Source organism: Lepidochelys kempii, chromosome 11 (assembly GCF_965140265.1).
Source record: "Lepidochelys kempii isolate rLepKem1 chromosome 11, rLepKem1.hap2, whole genome shotgun sequence".
Classification (NCBI taxonomy): Eukaryota; Metazoa; Chordata; order Testudines; family Cheloniidae; genus Lepidochelys; species Lepidochelys kempii.
This window is the reverse complement of record NC_133266.1, coordinates 34202348-34224034: the sequence shown is the minus strand read 5'-3', so window position 1 is coordinate 34224034 and position 21687 is coordinate 34202348. Positions and strand designations below refer to the sequence as shown.

The 21687-nt window shown below is 40.3% G+C and overlaps 1 protein-coding gene across 3 annotated transcripts in view; it reads left to right on the top strand.

The window, feature by feature from the left end:
- Positions 1 to 1273: 1273 nt before the first annotated feature.
- Positions 1274 to 21687, top strand: part of LOC140895584 (prolyl endopeptidase FAP-like) — a 56527-nt gene continuing 36113 nt past the window's right edge. For 2 of the 3 annotated variants that reach the window (XM_073305628.1, XM_073305630.1), the window contains exons 1-8: positions 1274 to 1405; positions 3993 to 4077; positions 13924 to 14019; positions 15187 to 15281; positions 15417 to 15491; positions 15730 to 15782; positions 16715 to 16787; positions 18146 to 18266. In XM_073305628.1, coding sequence (XP_073161729.1) covers positions 1310 to 1405; positions 3993 to 4077; positions 13924 to 14019; positions 15187 to 15281; positions 15417 to 15491; positions 15730 to 15782; positions 16715 to 16787; positions 18146 to 18266 — 694 coding nt within the window. In that variant the 5' untranslated portion in view covers positions 1274 to 1309. Of the gene's footprint in view, positions 1406 to 3406; positions 3699 to 3992; positions 4078 to 13923; positions 14020 to 15186; positions 15282 to 15416; positions 15492 to 15729; positions 15783 to 16714; positions 16788 to 18145; positions 18267 to 21687 lie in introns of those variants that run through there. The other variant, XM_073305629.1, reaches the window with a different exon arrangement.

Here is a 21687-nt window from a genome sequence, read left to right as displayed (position 1 = left end):
CCAGTCAATGTAAGTGACCCTTATCTCCTTCTCCCTCACTACTACAATTATTAACAGCAGAGTCATTCAATCTGGAGGCCCATTGATTAATAGGACCAAGGGCCAATAAACACAGTGGGGCCCATTGTGCTAGGTGCTGTACAAACACAGAATAGCAGACAGTTCCTGCTCCAAAAGTTCACAGTCTTTACAGTCTAACTAGACAAGAGAGACACAGGGTGGGGGAAGTGGTAGAACACACAAGCAAAGTGAACAGTGCGATGGCAGACGTCCTCATGTTAGTGCCATGATTTGGGGGGGGGGAAGGGAAGAGAGTGTGTTCAGTTAGGAGAGGATAAACTGAAAGGGGAGGGGAGGAAAGGGGCAAAGAAAGGGGAGAATAGGGTCAGAACAGCAGGTGTGGTATGAAACAGAGATATGAGACTGTGAGGAAGGCAGAGGGGAGGGGGTTGGAGCAAACAGTCATTCCGCACAATTAAAACAGTTGGAAGTTCTCTGAATGCCCAGAGAGCCGGCTTTGGCTGCTTCTCTCCTCCTGTCTGGAATATCTGATTGGTTCCTTTCTGTGGTTGTCCCCGAAGGCCACTACCACCTGGGTCCTAGTGCTCTCAGAGTGGGGAAAATTTCCCTTTCACAGTTCTGAGTCCTAGGGGGTGTCAATGGGAGGAGTGACCCCAGTCGGGCTCCATTTTATTGCTATAAAAGTTGGTGAGCTGCTGGCAGGGCATTCTCTGAGTAGACCGTCTACTCCAGAATGTCCTTTTCCTACTTTTTCAATATATCTGGGATCAGTTAAGCTTCAGGACTTGTCACAAAGCCCATAACTTCTCTAGGGCATTTGAGGAGGAGGTGGTGGGAGTAGTTTAGAAGGATTATGAGGAGATGCTTTATGTTGGAGGCACTGGAGGATGGGGGTGATTGTAGTATTTATTGGTTGTCAGTTATCTGGGTGATTTATTAATTTGAGTTCTGTGAGGGTACCCAGCACATACAAAGTAAGGGCACTTACTGGTGTGGTATTACAAATAAAATATTGTCTTCATTTTTAAATACATTAGTAAGCAATCAGGTAGTACTGGACTAACTGGCCCAAAAGATCGCTAACCCCTCTAGATCATGTAACAGCATAAGAGAAATGTTGTGTATAATCTACTATAGGTGTGATAGATGTGGGGTCACTTCCTGGGTGTTAAATGTACAGTTTCTCCAGCAGTCTTTGGCACTAGTTTAGATCTGTGAGGTAAGCTTCCTTGCCAAAAGGGGGAGACAGAGACAAAGTTGAGAATGTGGGTTGCTTGTTTGGCTGAGTATGGAGACAAAGCAGAGGAAAACGCACAGCCCCTCTCAAGTATGGCCTTCATTTGAAAAGCAGATACCAGCTAAAATAATTGATCAACTGAAGGAGGTAAGGAAGAAAGAGACTTTCTTAGCTGACTCATGTCAACACAGTATGGGGAAGAAGTGGCAGCTAATAGGTTTAGACCCTATTTAGGGTGACCACATGTCCCAGTGTTCTGGGGATCTTCTGGTTTTGGGGGGCTGTCTTGGGCTTTCAGATGGGTTTGCTAAAACTGAGTCAATTCCTAGTTCTCATGTGGTCATAGAGCTTCTGCTGTTGCTGCACTGGGCTGAGCCATAGGTTATGCTGCTCTGAAACAGCTCAGCTGTGCTTCACTAGCCCCTGCTTCTCTGCAGACCATAGATTTTGACCCCACTCTCTGCATGCTCTGGACTGGCTCCTCCATAGGCCACTGTCCAAGAGGGTTCCGGGAGTCTTGCAGACATATTTGAACAGCCTGGTCCAGTCCCATGCTAAAGTAATTAGGTGAAAATGTCATTACTGATTCTTTGCAGAGATGTCAGAAGAGGTCATCTTTTCAGTTCTGAACTTTCCTTATGAAGTATTTCTGTGCAGTGAGGGGAAATGGAAACCTGCAGCTGGAAAGACAAAGAAAGATCAATGTTACAACCCCCCCCCCCACACACACACACACACAAAACACCCTGTATATTTGCTAAACCCACTGGCTGGCTGGTAGAGAAATCTGTCAGTACAGGCACTGCGTCACACTACTGTAAAATGCCCTATAGGGCCCCTTGCAAGCACCAGAATATGGCACATGCTGAGGCTGGGGCAGGAGATAAGAGGGGCTGTGCTGAGGTAGGGCCATAGCGCAGCACTCTGTGGGAGACTGTGGGCAGCTCTGGGTTGTGGAGCTATCCAAAGGCAGCCCAGGGAGGACTGCCATTACTTGAAGCAGCTGCCTGGGCTGCCTAGATTAAATGGAGGGTTGTTTCTATGGTGTTCAGTGGTCAGTGCTTAAGGTGCTTGTAAGACATCTATATTGTGTGTCCAGTTCCAACTGACTGTTCATAACAATAGCTAGAACTTTACTGCACTCACCTAGACTCCCTTGTCTGACCAACTTAGCCCTTAAAGGCACAGTCCTCAATATCACAGTTTCAGTATGACATTATCTGGAAGGGCTGTATCTACATGTAGGACTTTCTCTAATCTCCCACCAATGTTATTGCACTGGTGCAGCTCTGAGCATAGTTAAATGACACGAAGGTAAAAATACCTACAGCCAGTCTACGCAAGTGCTGTCACCTTTTTCTATCACCAGTGGAGCTGTACCAAAGCTAAAGCAATAATCAGAAAATGTGAGAAATGGCTGTCTGACTATATTTACAGTGTGCTCTGATTACAACAGTGTGATTTTACTTCTCTTCATTAACTTCAGTGAACTTTGGATCAGCCCCTGTATGCCTATGGGGACAAAAGGACATGCACTTCCATGATTAGAGCACTCATACAGCCAGTTGTGCGTATTGTTTGGCTCACTAAAATGAGGTGAATTGGGGGGGGGGGAGTGTTGTTTTTCCTTGACATTGAAATATCAAGCTTTTTTTAAAAAAAAATCCTTAGCAGAGCCAGACAAGGAAAATCCAAAGCCCATGGAAGTCAGTGAAAAGACTTCCATTGATTTCAGTGGACTTTGGATCAGGCCCATAGATGTTTCCCATTCAAATCTATAATGTAAAGTCTACTACACAATTATCATTTTCTCAGAAGTACATATAATAATTGTCTTCACATGCTAAAGAGATATTGATTTAAAGAAATTTAAAAATGTATGTACAGTATTTCTATTCCGCTCTCTGCATTTCTTATACAGTCTTCATTTCTTTTTTCTTCCAAAAACTAAACATATAAGCATAATATATACAAATAAAAATAAGTGCTTTACTTTTCCTTAATTTGTAACTTCATTGAGAATAGAAATAAGGTCATCGTCAATAGACTCTAAAACCCTGAGGTTTGCCAAAATACACTATACTTTTTAGAGGCAAACAGCATATATCAACCTTACTGTTGAGTCATAAAACCCCTAAGTTTCTGTAAGCAGATGTTGGTTACAGTTTACACGAAGAGGGAGAATATAATTACCACTCCCACAGCAACCCATGGGTCATTTCCGGGCCAAGAACGCTCCCAAAAATCTGTTTCTAATTTTCCAGAAAACCTTTGAAATTTGGCACAGTTTTCAAAAGTACATGGAAAAAAAAGTTTTCCTGAGGTTTGGCCTCTGAATGTGAAAGCAGAGCCTGCTGTTTAGACTCCTCTCACAGATCCACTGACCAACACCCAGCAGAAAGAATTTTCATTCTTTTAGAATACATCTGGAAAAATGAAGGTCAGTATGTGAACCAAATTCAATCTTTAAAAACTGCTGGATCTGTTGTTGTAACCTTTCTATTGTTGCACAAGGCCAGGCTCTAATCTGTAAGTATTTGCTTCACCGGAGAGAGGAAGAAAAGCAGTTCTAAATGTAGTACAGGAAGATTTATGCTTGTTGACTTGGATGGATGTCAGCAATAAACTAGAATACTCTTTCTTTTTGTGGTGGGGGTATTTAGTTTCAAACAAAGCCATAATATATATACTGCAGAGGATACTGTAAACATAATTATTTGTTTTTATCCTACAGACCCGGCTAAAAATCATATTTGGAGTGATCGTATGCCTTTTGCTTTCCTCACTTATTATGTGCATTATACTACTTCCAGGAAGAGGTAAGACAATTTATAGTGTAATGCATTGAAAAACACATCTTGGAGGTTGTTTTAAAATAAGTTTATACAAATTATTTAATTTTGTTTTAGCATTGTCCTGCCAGTGTTGCTATGGCTTTCTCAGCTTATAGGAATGTTTTACTGACAGTTTAAAGTTCCTAAAGAAATGAAGATGCCAGCATATGTTGATACAAGGAGCTCTTTCAAGTGAAAGGCACCTGCATTAACTTTACCATGCTTGACAAATAATGTGCTTTGACAGGGCTGCAAACATAGTTTTCATCATACTCCTATTATCTGTTAGCATTTGTTTTTGGGGCAGTGACACTCTCATGATCTATCTGCTTTGGATTTGGGGAACTTGCATTAGGTTTCAGATGGTTGAATAACAATTATAGACGATATTTTTATAATAAATTATTAGCTCAATGCACTGCTTTTATGAGTGGGGAGGAGGCTTGATTAGTTTATGACTACTTACAAATGACTTAACATGTTTTGAATGAAATATTAGCCAGCAATGTGTTTCATTATTTGGCTAGCTCTGTGAGGTTTGCAGATGTCTTATGGACCTGTTCCTCCCTGAGCTAATTACTGTAGCTCCATATTAAAATAATGGGTTTTGGTATGAAGATTCGGACATGTGTGGTCTTAAATTCAGGACCTGAGTGGCAGTGGCCTATTAGCATAGGCAGGTTTTCCAGGTGAGGTGTCTTATACAAGCTATCTAATGTATCTAAGTACTCGCATAGCCCCCACAGTAACTTAGGGCATGGCTACACTTGCAGATGTAGAGTGCTGTGAGTTAAACCAGTCCTCAGAGAGCGCAGTAGGGAAAGCGCTGCAGTGTGTTCACACTGGAAGCTGACAGCGCACTGGCGTGGCCATATTTACGGCACTTGTAGCGGCATTAGGAGCGGTGCATTGTGGGCAGCTATCCCACAGAGTATCTCTTCCTATTCTGGCGCTGTGGCCCCACAGGATGGGAAACACCACCGCATGGTGGTATCAAACCCAGGAGCAAGACCTGACCTCCTCTTCCTCCCCATGTCACACTCCCCAGGGGCAGAACCCAAACCTTCCCCTACCATGTCACATCCCCCTTGCCCGCCAAAAGGTTTTAGTGGAGTTTATGGCATTCTACTACAATAAAGTTGCCCATCCATGATATAGAGGTTGAATAATGATGATGATAAAGTCTCTCAGTGAGTTTAACAGATGAGCTACAGTTAGTTATTTTGGGTCTTGAGATGACACCAAAGACCAGTTTTGGACCTGCAGCCCCATCTACAAGTGCCACGGGTGAAGACTATTGTAGATGGATGTGCACTGCTTTTAGCTTTACGCCTTGCACGTCTCTCCTTGACTGCAACAAGCTGGAGTCTTGAAAATCTTTCAGTCCAAGGTGGCAGAGCTGTTGCCATTGGATCTTGTCGCAGGCTTTTGGGTTCTCACAACAAATGTTTTGGTGGCCTCAGAGTGCGGCACCCAACTCTTGCTGGTGGTCACTCTGACAATTTTTCCTAAAATACTTAATTAACCTTAGGAAAAACAAATAAATATGCACATATACATGTCCAAATCATTGTGATTTATTTATGTAGGAGTTTTTTTGAAGACTCAATGATAAAAATACTCTACAGTTGTCTGTTCTTTACTGGACCTAAATACAATGGAAACACAAATAAGGTGCTTTGCATGTTCTTGTTTATTTTGTTATTGTTATTTTCTTTTGCTCTTCCGGTTGTTGTTTTTTTTTTAGACTTGTTAGCTAGTAAGTCTACTGCTGTGAAAAGTGACACTTGTATGTTAATATCACTTTTCACAGCCTCCCAGCTAGTTACTAAATCTGCTGTGAAAAGTGATATTAATAAACATACAAATATCACTTTTCACAGCAGACTTTCTCAGCCCCAGCAAGCCAGAGAACAAATTAAGCCCTGGATGGGGAGGCAGTGGAACCATGGGTGATAAGGGAATTGATGGGGGACTGAGGGAGGCAGCAAAGGCTAAGGGCGATGGAGGGTGGTGAGCCTGGGGCTAGAGGCCTCTGCTACGTGGCCCGAGTCCAGAGCCTGCTGCTGCACAGCCTGGGGACAGAGTGCGAAGCCCTGCACCCAGGGGCCTGGGACAGGACCCAGGGAAGCACCCCAGGGGCCGGAGATGGAGCCTGAAGCCCCATGGCTGGAGCCTGCTGCCCGCCACCCCAGGGCTAAAACCCAATCTCACCAACCCCGGGAAGGTAGGGAACTCACTGGCTGTCTGCTTCTCTAATTTTTGTGGCTCCAGAGGGGGGAAGGCCTGACCCTTGCTGGTGGCCCTGGGAGAGGGGCTGCTGCTTTGCCCCCTCTCACAATCACTACCCAGGAGGATGTGGCTGTGAGAAAAGACCCTGGTGTCCGCATTTGAGAAATACTTGTGGATGTTGAGGTCGACATTGCGAGATTGGAGGATGGCCTTGACAGAGTCTTTGAATGTTTTCTTGGTCTGCTCCCGAAGAGTTCCAGTCTGCAATTTTCTGTAAAAGATGGCCTTGGGTATTCTACTGTCAGACGTACTGACCACATGACAGAATCATCTCAGCTGCACTCTCACTGTAAAAGCTTCAATGCCTGTGATGTTACAGCACTGAAGGACTTTGGTGTTTGGAATCAAATCTTGCTATTTAATTCCTTTTATCCGCTGTAGATGTCGTAGGTGGAATTGATCCAAGCTGTTTATGTGGTGTTGCTAAGTAGTCCACATATCGCAGCCACAGAGGAGTGTGGTGATGATGATGGCACAATAAACATTAGTTTTTGTTTGCAGTCTCACCCAGCGTTCATTCCAGAGATGATGCTGAAGTCTTCCGAAGGCATTGGTGGCTGCACCAAAGCACTTTGTAATGTCGTCATCAATCTCATGAAACGACACTGCCTATGTAGCAAAATTTGTCAACGAGCTTGTGTGGAGCATCATTGATGGACACAACTGGCATAGTTGCAGTACTTCTCAGTTGAGGCTGGACCATGACTTTTGGCTTCTTTAGGCTGATTCTTAAGCCAAAAAGTTTTGCTGCATGCACAAAGCAGTTGAATAATAATAGGATTGAACCTTGTGAGGCTCTACAGGTGAGGGCTTTGGAGATGGAGGAAAAGTTGCCATAGCAATCTACTGGGTTCAGTCAGATTGGAAGGATATGAGAAATTTCACAAAGTTCCCCTTCATCTCATCAGATTCTTGGAGGTGAGAGGAATATTTGGTAAGGAGTATGAGATATCACAAAGAGGTCCAGCTTAATGGATCTGGATGTATTTACCTTGTCCATGGACAAGTGCTGGCTTGGCATCAAGCTCTGCCCAAAGCCTCATTGAGAGGAAATGGGAAATGCTAATACCAGATCAAACAAGTGATTAGTTCCAATATCCATCAACTACAGTGTCCTGTACATCAGTCTTCAGTACCAGATGCTTCAGAGGAAGATTCAAGAAATTCTGTTTAAAAACAATTATGGGTTAACTCATCCATATGTAAGTATTTCCTTAACCCCAAGCAGTTAGCCTTTGGTATTGTCCCATCAGCATAAGGGTTTATACTCCTTATGCTTTTTTTACCCTAGCTAATGGGACTGTGGATGTTATCTCTATCGAAATAAAGATCCAGTTTGTCTTTGAATCCTTCTGAACTGTAGCTCAGTTTCCAGAGACAGAAGTGTGAGTTTTTTGTGGCTGAAAATCTTTCAAGTCAGACAAGAACAGGAAATATATGGTGAGTCAGAATTTTATGTTTCGCAACACTGCTTAACTGTGAGAAGTTCTTGAAAGAGGATTAACTCCATTGGAGGCTTACGTAGGAAGAAAGCTCAATTCCCTCTTCCAAAATAAACAAAAAGGTATAATCTGTAAATACTAGATATATTATAAGAAGAATTTAATAACAACACTGTAGGGGAAAATGGCCATCAAGTTTGCTAATGTAGAACTAAGAAATTCACAATTTTTCTTTTGGAGAATTTAACATAAATATGTAGTTGCAGTTTATGTGATTTCCCTGTATTTCTAATTTTGATTACATGGCTATTCTAATACTTAAAACTTGTGAAAATATGAAATATTACATATTTATAATGAGAGCTATCTTTCCTGTTTTCTTTAGGAAACTAATATGTTGTGGCTTGAAAACTGCCAATTTTCACTCAGAAATGCTCACCCTCTTTATAAAACTTTATGTTTTGCTTAGACTCTAAAGTCTTTATAAGACTTTATGTTTTGCTTTGCCTACTATGACTCCAGACCTCACCTTATCTCCTGATCTCTGGCCTTGACTCTTGCCTCCTGACTCTAGCCTGGTACTACCTCTGATCTCTATTCTCTGACTCCAGCCTAACTCTAATCCTGATTCCTGCCTCCTGATTCCAGCCTGGTACTACCTCTGATCTCTGCTCTCTGACCCTCTCCTGACTTTGACCCCAAAACATGCTTACTGAACCCGGATCTAGTAATTCCTCCAACCCCTGCTTATTGACTACCATCCCTGATGTGTGGACTCCAGCCCAGCTGTGGCTGATAGGTCAGACCGCCTACGCCCCAGTCCCTTACATTATGTCTGCACACCCACCCCCAAAAGTACAAGTGAATATGTAAACCGGAAAGGATACTATTCAATCATTATGCAGGCCTGATTGCCAATAGAGGAAAGTTCACAAACAGCAACTTAGGATACACTAGTAGGGTGCATGATGCCCTGGAGATCTGGAGATTCTGGAGATCTGGCGTTTTCAAATTTGGATAATCTGGGTCTTTATTCCCTACCAATAATATGAATATTAAAGGGGTGTCTAGTGACCACCATTATTTTGGGAGATCCAGTCTATCTATAACGTACTGCCCTGGCTCATGAAACCCTCCCCTGGTATGGAAGCACCTGGCAGAAGGTTAAATTACACACACAGCAGTTGATGGATGGTGGTAGAATGTACATTTGTTCAACTGAAGGCAAGATGATGCTGCCTACAAAGCCGTTTGGATCCCAGCGTGTATAATGCCATTAATGTTCTCCTGCAAAACATATGTGAGGATGGGGGGAGAGCTTTTGCCAGGAATGGGTTGATGTCTGTGCTGGTGTAAAGGCCTGTATATGTAGCCAGAAAGTGCACCTCTGAAAACTGATGCTGGAGCCAGGAGAACAAAGGAACTAAGGGTTGGTTTGTGCCCACATCCTTGATTGGGAGTGGGAAATGTGATTATGATAATAGAACATGTGCGCACAAAACTAGTGCACTGTGTCAATTTACCTGTGAGAGAATCAAATTTATGTATTGTTAATCTGAAACTTTATTAAAAGCTTGGCTTTGAAGTTCCTGTCTCTGTAGCACTCATACATCAAGGGATTGGACAGCAAAATAGAAGTAAAACACACAACTTACAGTTTGGAATACAAAAGAAATATGCAATGTAATGGTCATATATTGTCACAGTTAGATCTGTGCATAGAGCAATGATTAAATGTGGTAATGTTCAGTTATTATGAGGATGGAAAATGTAGGGCAGGTGTCAAGATTATGTTGTAAGACAGAATGGCCAGCACAGCATACTATGTAGTACACCATTCTGCATAACGTGACGTCACTAGGAGTGTTGTCTGTGCAAGGAATGCACGTTGACACCTTCTTTATAAAGGTGAAGGAACTATAGAGAACTAAAATCAAGACAGTGTGTTTTAGAAGAGAAAGATTGTTTGAGGGTCAAGGACCTTTGATTTCTATTGCCAGGTCTGCTACTGATTTCCTATTTGTCTTTGGACAGTTTGCCTCATCTCTTTACCCTATTTCTTTGTCTACACAATGAGAATGAAAATAGCTACTTACCTAATTTGGAGGGGCCTTATAAGGGTTAGTCAGTGTTTGTACAGTACTTTGAACATGTAAAGCACTCTAAATGCTAGTATATATTTTGCATGCCTATGAAACTAAAATAGTGATTAGATCAAAGTGAATTTATTTTAGGAAATTATGGGCCTGATCAGAGTTGTCCCAGCAACATAATCCAAAATGAGGATTCATAGGTGCTGGAACTAGGTGTGCAAGGGGTGTGGTTGCATCCCCTGGTTTGAAATGGTGTCCATCATATACAGGGTTCACAGTTTGGTTCAATGGCTCTCAGAACTCCCACTATACAAATTGTTCCTTCACCCCAGAAAGGATTAAAAACTCTCACAAAAGTTATGGAAGGCTTTGAAAGATGAGGAAGAAATGAAGACACGTTCTTTCTTTGTGGAACATGATTTCAAGGACTAATTATTGGAATGATCTTTAGTTATACAAAGGAGTCAGAAAACTGCAAATAATTAAAGCTGCTGCCTTAATTAGAGCATTTAAATGTCTCTTCAGTTGCTTGTGAACAAGCATTCAAAATGATAAGTAGTCAGCAAACTGGAAGTAAGAAACACTGGCATTCAATTTTCTTAAAGTGGGATGCTGGAAATTTAAGAAGAAATGGATACGTTTAGCAGTTGTGCTAAGTTAGCAGTTGTACCAAGCTATGGGAGAATATACTGCGTGTGAGAGTGATGTGGTTAAAAGAGTATTTAAAGAGTCTAGTCAGTTGATGTGAGAATTAAGACAAATGGAGGTCACCAGCTTGATCAGTGGTGCTGTCTGTATCCTTTGTAAGAATTCTATTCTAGATTCTGTAACGACCTTTAAATAAATACAAAGATTAAGAATTTTGCCTGATAAAGGTATCAAATAGGACTGCAGGTTTTGGCCCTAAGAGTGCACAGTTATAGAAATAAATCTTATTATTGGGTTTCTAATAGCTTTAAAACCATAATTCACGTACAGAATTTAATCTGGAAAGTACATGGTAAGTCAAGACATTTTAAGTATCCATTCATTTGGTGTTGAGAGGTGGTGGTGAAGAAGCTGATTCTTGACAATTATTTAACATCATTTTACTAAGAGTTTGTAATTTTCCCTTCTTTTTACTGAGAGCCTTAATCTATTAAAATATTATCCTGCTACTCACAAGGAGAATTAACTTCTTCATGAACGTATATGGATATTTTCTGAGTTTACTGCTAGCTCAGTGGGTTTTTGTTTTGTTTTGTTTTAGTTTTTGTATTTATATGTTTTTGCCTGTGGATTGTCATTTACTTTTATTTAGCTTCACAGCTTCCTTCTGCATTAGTGCAGGCAAAAACAGTGTCAACAGTTAATCTGACATATGTGTTCAACAGTAAATAAGTTACTTAGCAGAAGAACCACGCATTGTCATTATAAAGTATACCATAAAAGTCAATGCAAAGCAACATTTCACAGGGAGTCAAAATGTGGCCTTAACAGAGAGAGGAAATAGAGGCAAAGTTGAAACTGCAGTGCAGTAAATCATCAGGACTGAATGGCATTCACCGCAGAAAAAAAGAACAGGAGTACTTGTGGCACCTTAGAGAATAACAAATTTATTAGAGCATAAGCTTTCGTGGGTTACAGCCCACTTCATCGGATGCATAGAATGGAACATATAGTAAGATATATATATATATATATACACACATACAGATAAGTAATTAGCCTCTAACAGTTTGTATGGTAACTTCCAACTTATCTGTATGTGTGTGTATATATATATATATATGTATCTCTTACCATATGTTCTAGTCTATGCATCTGATGAAGTGAGCTGTAGCTCACGAAAGCTTATGCTCAGATAAATTTGTTAGTCTCTAAGGTGCCACAAGTACTCCTTTTCTTTTTGCGGATACAGACTAACACGACTGCTACTCTGAAATCATTCACCTCAGAGTTCAGAAAGAAAGAACAGGATGAAGCAGCAGAGATACTCTCTAATAGCCCAATGCTGACCCCATTGAAGATAATGGCAAAAATCCCATCGATTTCAGTGGGAGTAGGATTAAGTCCAAGGAGCACCCAAAGAGTGGAAAGCTGCTTATACAGTGGTAACCTTCAAAATCAGAGCAGAAGGAGTACCTAGGATTTACACACAGATAAGCCCTGACCAGAAGATGACTGCCTTTATCAGACAGCATTTCTCGTGTCCTGCACATTGCAAGTGTTTTGTGTAATATTGCTGGAAGGAAACCCATAGATTTTTTTTTTTTTGCTTCTCATGAATTAACCTTAATATCTCATATTCCTTAACTTTGCACTTACGTGACCCAAGGCTTTCAGTATTGCTCTCTGCTGATTCACACTGATACATTTTTTGTTTTACCCCAAAAGCCCCAAACGGTGGTTTAATGCGTGTTAGCTTTTTAAAAAAAATTTTTTTTTTAAAAAACCAACCACATCTTTTGTGCTTGGTTTTTAAACGAGTGTTTAAATAGTCAGTTCATACATCAATAACTAGTTTGCGAATTAAACTGTGTGGCCCTAGCAAAAGCAGCCAAGTTTGCAATTGCAACAGGCTGTAATGAAGTATTAGAGAGGCTGACTCCCTTCCAAAATCATTACAAATTGTGATTTTCAGCAGCAAATAAACAAATTGTTCATTTTACTACATCTGCTCTGGCTTGGCTGGCAATTCAAACTCAAATCTCTTGCCTTTCTTTTAAAAATATCTGTCGTAGAACTACCGGATCAGATGAAAAGCCCAGCAGCAGTCTGTCCCCTCAGCACTGATGACCTCCTCTGCACTCCCCACTCAATACAGACACACGTTCCAGCTCCTCTCCTATGAAATTATGCAGAGGATGTTAACTAGGTCCATTCCCCTATCATCTGTTTGGCAGCTTGTTTCTATTGCTCTTTCAGCCTCATCTTCTCCTCTGTCTCTGAGGTGACTTGGTTTTGTTTGATCCCCTCCCATTATGCCTCTGAAGCTATCCTCCTCTCTGACTGGGAGCTCAATGGTTCTGTGACTGACGTCACTCAGCCCATCCCTGTTCTCCCTAGTCACCCTTGTCTGGCAGACAAGAAAGTTAACAGATAACCTAGGACTTCTGTTCAGTAGGATTTTCCCAGGCACCTGTCTGGGCACTGTGAAGGGGAGGGTGGAGAACACACGTTTGAGCACTATTCAGAAGCCCATTTATGTAGTGTCGTATGCCTGGCCCACTGGGAGAATGGTGATTTCTAAAATTCAGTTTACTAGATTTATGAAATCATTCTCCAGTTTTATTTCTCGTTCTGTATATGTGTGTGTTGCTTTCTTCTGGCTACATGAAGAAATAAGCATAGGTGATGATAATCTTTCAAGTCTTATATCCATCTTCTAACACTTGGTAAGAACATTGAAAAGCTTGTAAAGAGTGGAACTGCCTGGTTCAGGGGACTGGTCATGGGATACGGAACCTTTCACCTCTCAGTTGTTGGTTGAAATCTAGCTGTGCTGAGCAACGATTTAAAGTGGCTATTTGACTCTTTGGTGGCCCAGGTACAGGGGCTTATTTGAAATCATATAGGGGTTCCTGTAACCATTAAAACAGGCATCTTCATACCCTGCACAAGTTCAGGAAACCCTGCCCTCTTTAAAAACTGTTGACTGCCCCTGGTAATGGTGTGGGGAGGGGTTCTCCTGCCTTCATAGTGTCTGCAGCTACATAGATCCATCTCTGTTTATGTGAAATGAATTCTCCTCGGTCTAGTTCCTAGCTTCTTATCCCTTGAGGCAGTTCCTCCAGAAGAAGGTTGAAGGATGCTGTCAGGGCAATGATGGAAAGCTTTCCCTGGTGCTGCCTCTGGTTTGCCTGATCTGGGAATTACTGGAACACTACATTCTTCAGGGCTTCTCACTACACTAAGTTTCTGGAATAGAGGAAAAGCTCAGCTAGCAACAATTTCTATTTTGTTTCTCAATCTACACAGATGTTATTTAATAACTCTTTCCTCTCTCTACTTTATTTCTAAAGTTCCCAACCCAGATGACAATCCTAGGGCTCTTACATTGGAGGATTATTTGAATGGAAAATTTCAGTACAAAACATTTTTTCCATACTGGATTTCAAGTAAGTGAAGATATCTTTTGTGGCTACGTATAATTTTTAATACGTATCTTCTGGCTGGTTTACATAGACTGAGGCCTGGTCTACACTAGAAAATTAGATTGGTTTAACTATGTCAGTGAGGGGTGTGAAAAATCCATACCCCTGTGTGGTGTAGTTAAGATGACCTAAGTGTCCGTGTAGGCAACTCTAGGTTGATGTAACAATTCTTCTGTCAGCCTAGCTACCACCTGTCAGGGAGGTGGATTACCTATGCCAAAAGGAGAAATGCAACAGCATCGCAGCAGTGCCATTATAGCATTTTATATATAGACAAGCCTTCAGAAACATATTTTTATTGTACTTGCTTCCATTAGATGCACTGAACATACACTGAACATTCATCTCTTAAAGAGTCTGTTTTATTTTATCTTTGGTTTCACTGAGCTTTTATACTTTCAGTAGATAATGACTGATAATCTTTACCTACGGGCCCTTAGTCACGTTGAGCACTCTTGTCTGCTCTCTTATGGTAGAAAATTGTATGCCCTTGACACCTGCAGAGTCCCTTTGAATGAGGCCTGTTTGTTCAGGTTTTGCATAGGAGTTAAGGATTTGGCTCTAAGTGAGTTCTTTAATATACAAAATAAATATATGAAGTTAAGTATTAAGCACCTGAGTTCAGTAGCACATGTATAATTAAGCCAGAATTTGGCCCAGATGATCCTTCTTCATATTGTGCAGTGCTAGTGTTATCTACAAAATCTGTATACAGCGGAGAATGGTCAGGTGAAATGCAAAGTCAGGATTTTGAATCTTCTTCCATTAGTGAGTTTAAATTAGACATCCTATGTTACGGACCCTAAAATGGGTCAAATCCTGGCAAGTTTGGGCAGTCATAATTCAGAGCGGAAATTGGCTGTGAAGTAACTGCCATATCACTGGTTGTGCAGTGTAATTTCAGCACATATCTGAGTGTCCAAAGACTAGATCGTTGCATAATTGGGTGCTGTTATGGAATTAAAAAATAAGGCAAAACTTATTTTTATACTGATTTCAAAAGACATTTGTTCTTGAACTGCTCATCTGCCAAAGAGGGACTATACTCTGATAAACACTTTTATTTCACAATATCTTCTGTGTAAAGATATTGTGAAATAAATATTCCCTTCTCCCCTCTCCCCCCAACAGGTCATGAATATCTTCATCAGTCAGCGGAAGATAACGTTATTCTCTATGATGTTGAAACTGAGGACTCAACTACCATCTTGACTAATGACACGCTTGTATGTATCATTTCCATTTAAAAAATAAATAGAATGTTGTTGTTTTAAAAACTTCCATGTAAATACAAATAGATTTAAATATTCAGATATTTAGTGTATGTGTACTAGAATCTAATCAACTTCTCAATCTTTCAGAGAAAAGTTAACGCATCAAACTATGCATTATCAGCTGATAAACAATTTATAGTTCTGGAAAGCGATTACACAAAGGTAATTCCTTTTTTTGATTACTTGGCTGAAACTTCTGCCTTTTAACATCTGATATTTTATAGGTTGTGGTAACATATTACTCAACATGAGATCAAGAACCATTAATAGTAGGTTAGAGAGGTGAATTAAATTAAACTACCATATAGCATAGGGTGGTGTGTAGGCCCCAGGGGAGCACTGAGAGGCATTATACCTCAGAGTTGATCATATTTTTTTCTGGCTTACTCATTTTTTGCAGCTTTGGAGATATTCTTATACAGCATCATACCACATTTATGATCTTCAATACAGGTAAAGCCTGATACCTGTTTCTCACATAACTATAGCCAAATACTCTAGATATGTGCTTGCTAGCATTTCCATTAGAAAGCTCTCTTCTGATATTAGTATTGCACTGCACTGTTGTTGCTTCAGTCTCTCAAGTTGCCAGCTGTTTGCTTGATTAGCTGGTGCAAAATTCAGAAATTACCCTGAAAAATGTGTACTTTGGGAAAATCCCCCTATCTTTTCACCACTAGGTATCTTGGGTCTATCTGATCTGTGATTGCCTGAATCTCTGACTACTCAGAATTTTCTAGTCCCTCCTTCTGTCCTTTATCCATCTTCTTTATTTGATTTTTCCTTCCATTCTGACTGCTCTTTTACATCTCTGGGAAGGTGCTGGCAGGGAGTTGAAGGCAAGAGGCTGCTGCAGCTTGGGTGCTGAGGAAAGCCATTGTACATGGTACTGCAGCTGTTCTCCTGAAGTACACAGGCACTGCTGATGCTTTGCTGGCTTCTCATAGGTGATGCCACATAATAGGTCCATGGAACTTCCATGTGATCACATGATTCACAAGTCACTAGAGCTGATTCTAATAGTAATGCAGACTGTACAGTATAGCAGGTGACTTAGTTTCCTGTGCCATACTTGGACACAGGTTAAGACTGGCATTTCAGGCTGTTGGACTAAGGGCTGCCTGACCTGTGCACACACAAAATTTGCTAGCATATGCAAGCCCTCATGCATGAGTCACATTATTTTATGCCTAACTGCTTGGTTTGCACAGCAAATGCAAGTTTTCTGACACCAATTTTACATTGTTCACAAAACAAAAGCTGTTAAAATATTGTACTTTTGTGCTTTTTCTTTAATCTGCCTTTTATATATATGTACATTATTACGATCTGTTTGCAGTGCAGGCAATAGCTATTTCAACTTCTTTCCTTTTTTTTTTTTTTAGTAATTTTGTAACAGAACATCCGCTTCCACATAAAATTCAGTATATATCCTGGTCACCCGTTGGACACAAATTGGTCAGTAAAAATAATGAAGTGCTGAAATAATGTAACTTTTTCATGGAATAGAATAGATTTATTTGGTTATGTGGGTTTGCTTAAGCCCTATTTTCACAGGCCTTTAAATTGTGTTTATCAACCATACTTAGTAAAGATAACAGTTTAGCTAGTCAATATGGAAGGGGGAACACCGTTATAGAACAACCTGTTCTAGCCTAAAGCTTATGTTTTAACGGCTCATAAACAGTAAATAATACCTAACTTGCTATTGTCCCGTAATTTATTTTATCAAGAACTTTGAGCACAGTTCATAGTTAAGACATTTTCTTAGTAAAACACTGAAGAGCAGTTGCACTCTCACTGACCTCCAAATCTGACAATGGAAGAAGAGAGGTCAAACAGGCTACATGCTCCACCTGAGAATTTTGAGTGCTGGTCATTTAAAATGCAGTGCAATTGACATTTTACTTTTATGTTATTAAATCAAATATTTGTAGTATCAAGAAACACAATTTTCTAAGAAATTCCTCTCATTTTGGTTTGATGCAGCCGTCCTGGCACACCCTAAACTCCCATTGAGTTTACTAAGAGTTTGAGATGAACAAGGGCTATGGGATCAGGCTCCTTTTTTTGTAACAGAAATGGACAAATGGGTTCAGCTAAAATAAGAACCTTTGTTCAAATCTCAAACTGAATATGAACTGAGCCTTTTCTGAATTTCCAGTAAAGTCTGATTGCCTTTTAAAATTTATATTATAGACTCATGTTTTGTGCTGTACTTGCTGATCCCAGCTAGGATCAGAAATAGAAATGTCTGAAATCTCACAAGAAAGCCTGTTCACCTGAGATTTCTAGCTCAGTTGAAAGATACAAGAGTTTCAGAAAGTTTGAATGAGTTTCAAAGAGGACTACAAGCTTTTCTAAACCTAACTGTATCTTGGAATCCTTTGAAGCTCATTTATGACGAATATTTCAGGATTTTTTTTTCATTCAATGTACTTTCCAATACAGCTAATGGGAGTTAGATACCTGCATCAACAGTTTAAATATAGCAGTTTTTTCATATTGAGAAAAATTCAGTGGAGTTACTGTGGATTTACACTGCTGTAACTGAGAGCAGAATTTGGCCTTCAAATTGTAATTTACTTCCATTAGATCAAATCCAAACCTAGTCCCACAGGAGGTACTAGGTTCTTGGGAAAATTTGCAAAGGCTTCAATTGTAATTTTACTTGACTAAGGATATCCAGATTTGGCCTATCTATTTTACTTTATTATCATTTCTAATGTATACACAATAGCATTGACTGTACAAAATTTGGTCAGACCTTTTTCTATAATTGTATATATTCCTAACAAATAAATTCTCATCTTTAGGCATATGTGTATCAGAATAATATCTATTTGAAACAATATCCTGAAGATCCAGCTATTAAAATAACTAGTAATGGAAAAGAGAATGTAATATTTAATGGAATTCCTGACTGGGTCTATGAAGGTAAGTTAATATTGAAAACTGCATTAAACAAGGCAGGGTTTGGTCAGAACTTAGATGGGAGAACACCAAGCAACATCTAAGTGCAGCAAGAAACGGTGTTGGTGATTTAGTATTTTGCAGTCTTCTCTCTAAGTCACTAGTGAGCCTGTTTACGCATATGATGTGCCAATCACCTTAGTAATTATGCACTGTCCATGAGCCACACAGTGAGGGTCCCAGTTTCCAATGAGATGAGAAATCAAAGGCCTGTGATCATCCAAGATACCATGTCACATTTCATAATGTGATTTCATAAGAGTAGAGATGTTAGCCGCAGTGGCCTGACAAAATTTCAGCTCAGGAAACTACAGTCTCTGCCGTTAAATTTTGCCTATCGCTTCAGTTAGATACGTAACTTCTCACTTCCTCCCCTAAAATCTCTGGTGTTGTGCAAGTTGGTGCTGCATTTAGAGCCCAGAGTTTGCTACATTTCAGTTGGGAGTTTCTGCCAGATTAAGACATCTGTAATTTTCACTGGGGATCCACAGCAGACTTTCTTCCTTAGATGCCTTCCAGCAGGAGCTGTGCCAGCAGAAGCCACCTGAGACCATGGGCTGAATTTAGCCCTTTGTAAATATTCCTTTCATCCACTGTTGTCTGACGTGATCCTGTAGTGCCCTTTTGGGGTGGCAATGTTCAGTTGGGTGCAACTATCCAGTCCTTATTAGTGCAAGGAAGCTGGGGCCTTATTTTTGTGGCTCCATGCCAAGCCTTTTATTCCTCATTTTCACAATTCCTCCTCCTCCTCACACAAAAAATTATCCCTACTAGATAGGCTCATCTTCCCTTCCTTAGAACCATCCTTCCTTAGAACCCGATGCCCTTTGGAGCACTGGTTCCTGTTTGAACTGACCAGGAGGCTAGTACAGCAGAGTATGTGCAAAAGTTTTCCATTGAAAAACAACACCACTACTTCATGTCTTGTGGTGACTTCAAACCAAGATCAAGATTCAGACTCAGTCCAGCAAGAAGTAGCTTGATTTGCTACCACAAAGCCATTGGGCTGGCCTATTAATAAATATATTTGCCTGCGCTAATCTTTTGTAAACCAGTACCTCTCTTGAGCCTGGAGCACTTACATGGACCCAAAGATCGGTGGACTTGTTTTGAGATTATCTTTCAGCTTCTTGTTTCACGACATGCCAACGATGTTCTGATGTCTCACCATATCAGCACAACCTGCCCTGTGTTGTTCCTTATATGCAAACAAGTACAAGCAAAAGATGGGTTTCACTTCTTGTAACTAGAGAAGTGCAAAAGTAAGGTTGAACAGAAGAGCGCACTGTTATTGCAAAATCCTATCAATATATAGGAGGGAGTTTTAGAAGGCTGGGTAGGTGCATTGTTTTTTGGGTCCCAGCAGTTTGTAAGAGATCCTACATTTTGGGAAATGATAACTAATAATTGCCTACTTTTTATTCTGTTGCAATAGAGCAAGGGGGCACCTACAATTAAAGAGTAGTACATTTAGAATCCGTGAAAGGGCATGTATTTTTACACATCATATAATCATTCTATGGAGTTCACTGCTCCAGTAGGTCATGGAAATGCATACTGTAGCTTTATTTTGTAAAGGAGTGGGGAAAACGTTATGGCATTTAATATCTGTAGTTATACAAGTGGTGATAATGATACTAGTAACCAGACGTATTACTTCAGGACATAAATCATTTACCTGTCCAGATCAAGAAGCAAAAAGAAAAGGAGTACTTGTGGCACCTTAGAGACTAACCAATTTATTTGAGCATGAGCTTTCGTGAGCTACAGCTCACTTCATCGGATGCATGCCGTGGAGACTGCAGCAGACTTTATATATACACAGAGAATATGAAAAAATATCTCCTCCCACCTCACTGTCCTGCTGGTAAGAGCTTATCTAAAGTGATCATCAGGTGGGCCATTTCCAGCACAAATCCAGGTTTTCTCACCCTCCACCCCCCCAGGTGAGAATGGCCCACCTGATGATCACTTTAGATAAGCTATTACCAGCAGGACAGTGGGGTGGGAGGAGATATTTTTTCATATTCTCTGTGTATATATAAAGTCTGCTGCAGTTTCCACGGCATGCATCCGATGAAGTGAGCTGTAGCTCACGAAAGCTCATGCTCAAATAAATTGGTTAGTCTCTAAGGTGCCACAAGTACTCCTTTTCTTTTTGCGAATACAGACTAACACGGCTGTTACTCTGAAACAGATCAAGAAGGAATATCCTATCTTCCTCCCCCCTCAACCTCATGCATTGCATTGCACAAAAGTCCAGGCTCATTATTAGTTTCTGCCTTCTTCTGGCTAATCCCAGTACCTGACCAGATAAACCAGTGGTCTGGTGCAGAATGAAAATCCTTTTTTGGTGTTTAGGAACAGAATGAATCCACTTTTAAAAATCAACGATACACCAATTTGTTAAGGTATTTTTCTGACAGGAAACATGAGCTTTTAATGTACTGCGCATAATTTATTTTTCCACAGAGCAGTGTTTTGAATAAAGGGAGGATATTTTCCAATCAGTTTCCACCTGATTCCCATGCTCACTACCCCTTCCTTCTCTCCTGATCACACCCAGAATTCTTTGCTCCTTCAGAAATGGTGACTGCCTTTATGCTGCTTCCAACGGTTGGGACAACCTCATAATTACTATTCACTAGGTCCCATCCTTCATTTTCTTCAAAGTCCACTTCTAAAAGAAGTTCATGAAGCATTCCAGCTATAATGAACAATATTGTGCACTGGATGATGTTAACCCTTCTTTATGTAGATACAGATCTGAACCATAGCACTGGATCCGAATACCCTGACTATTGGGAGTTTAAACGTTGTGGCTTGGGCACATTTTTATAATGTATAAACAAAATTCTGGATCAAAACTCACTTAAATTTGGGGGGAGATTGGATCTGGATCTGAACTTTGCAGATGAGACTCATGTCTCTTTTATACTTATTTAATGGCAATGAAACTCAGGGAGAGTTTTGACTTCAATGTGAGCAGGATTAGGCTTCAATCCAGCAAGACACTTAACCATATACATAACTTTAAGCATATGAATGGCTGACTTAAATGGGTCTCTCTGCATTGTAACCTTTTGTAACTTTTATGTTGAAATGTTCCCAATGAATATTAAGTTGTTAAAGATAAGGGTGCAATAAAACATAATTTAGTTTTCAGGTTCGCACCTCCAGGTTGGTTACAAAAATGTATTTAGTAGACAACCACTAAATAACAGTTTAAATGATAAAAACTAAATGTTATTAAAAAATGATTAGTTACGCAAACTGGCATGCAATTATCACTTGAACACTACTACAATTATACTTACACGCAATAGTGTATTAATGAGTGATCATCAGTCCAGTGAAAACAGAGTGGAATACAGCCTTGTCATCC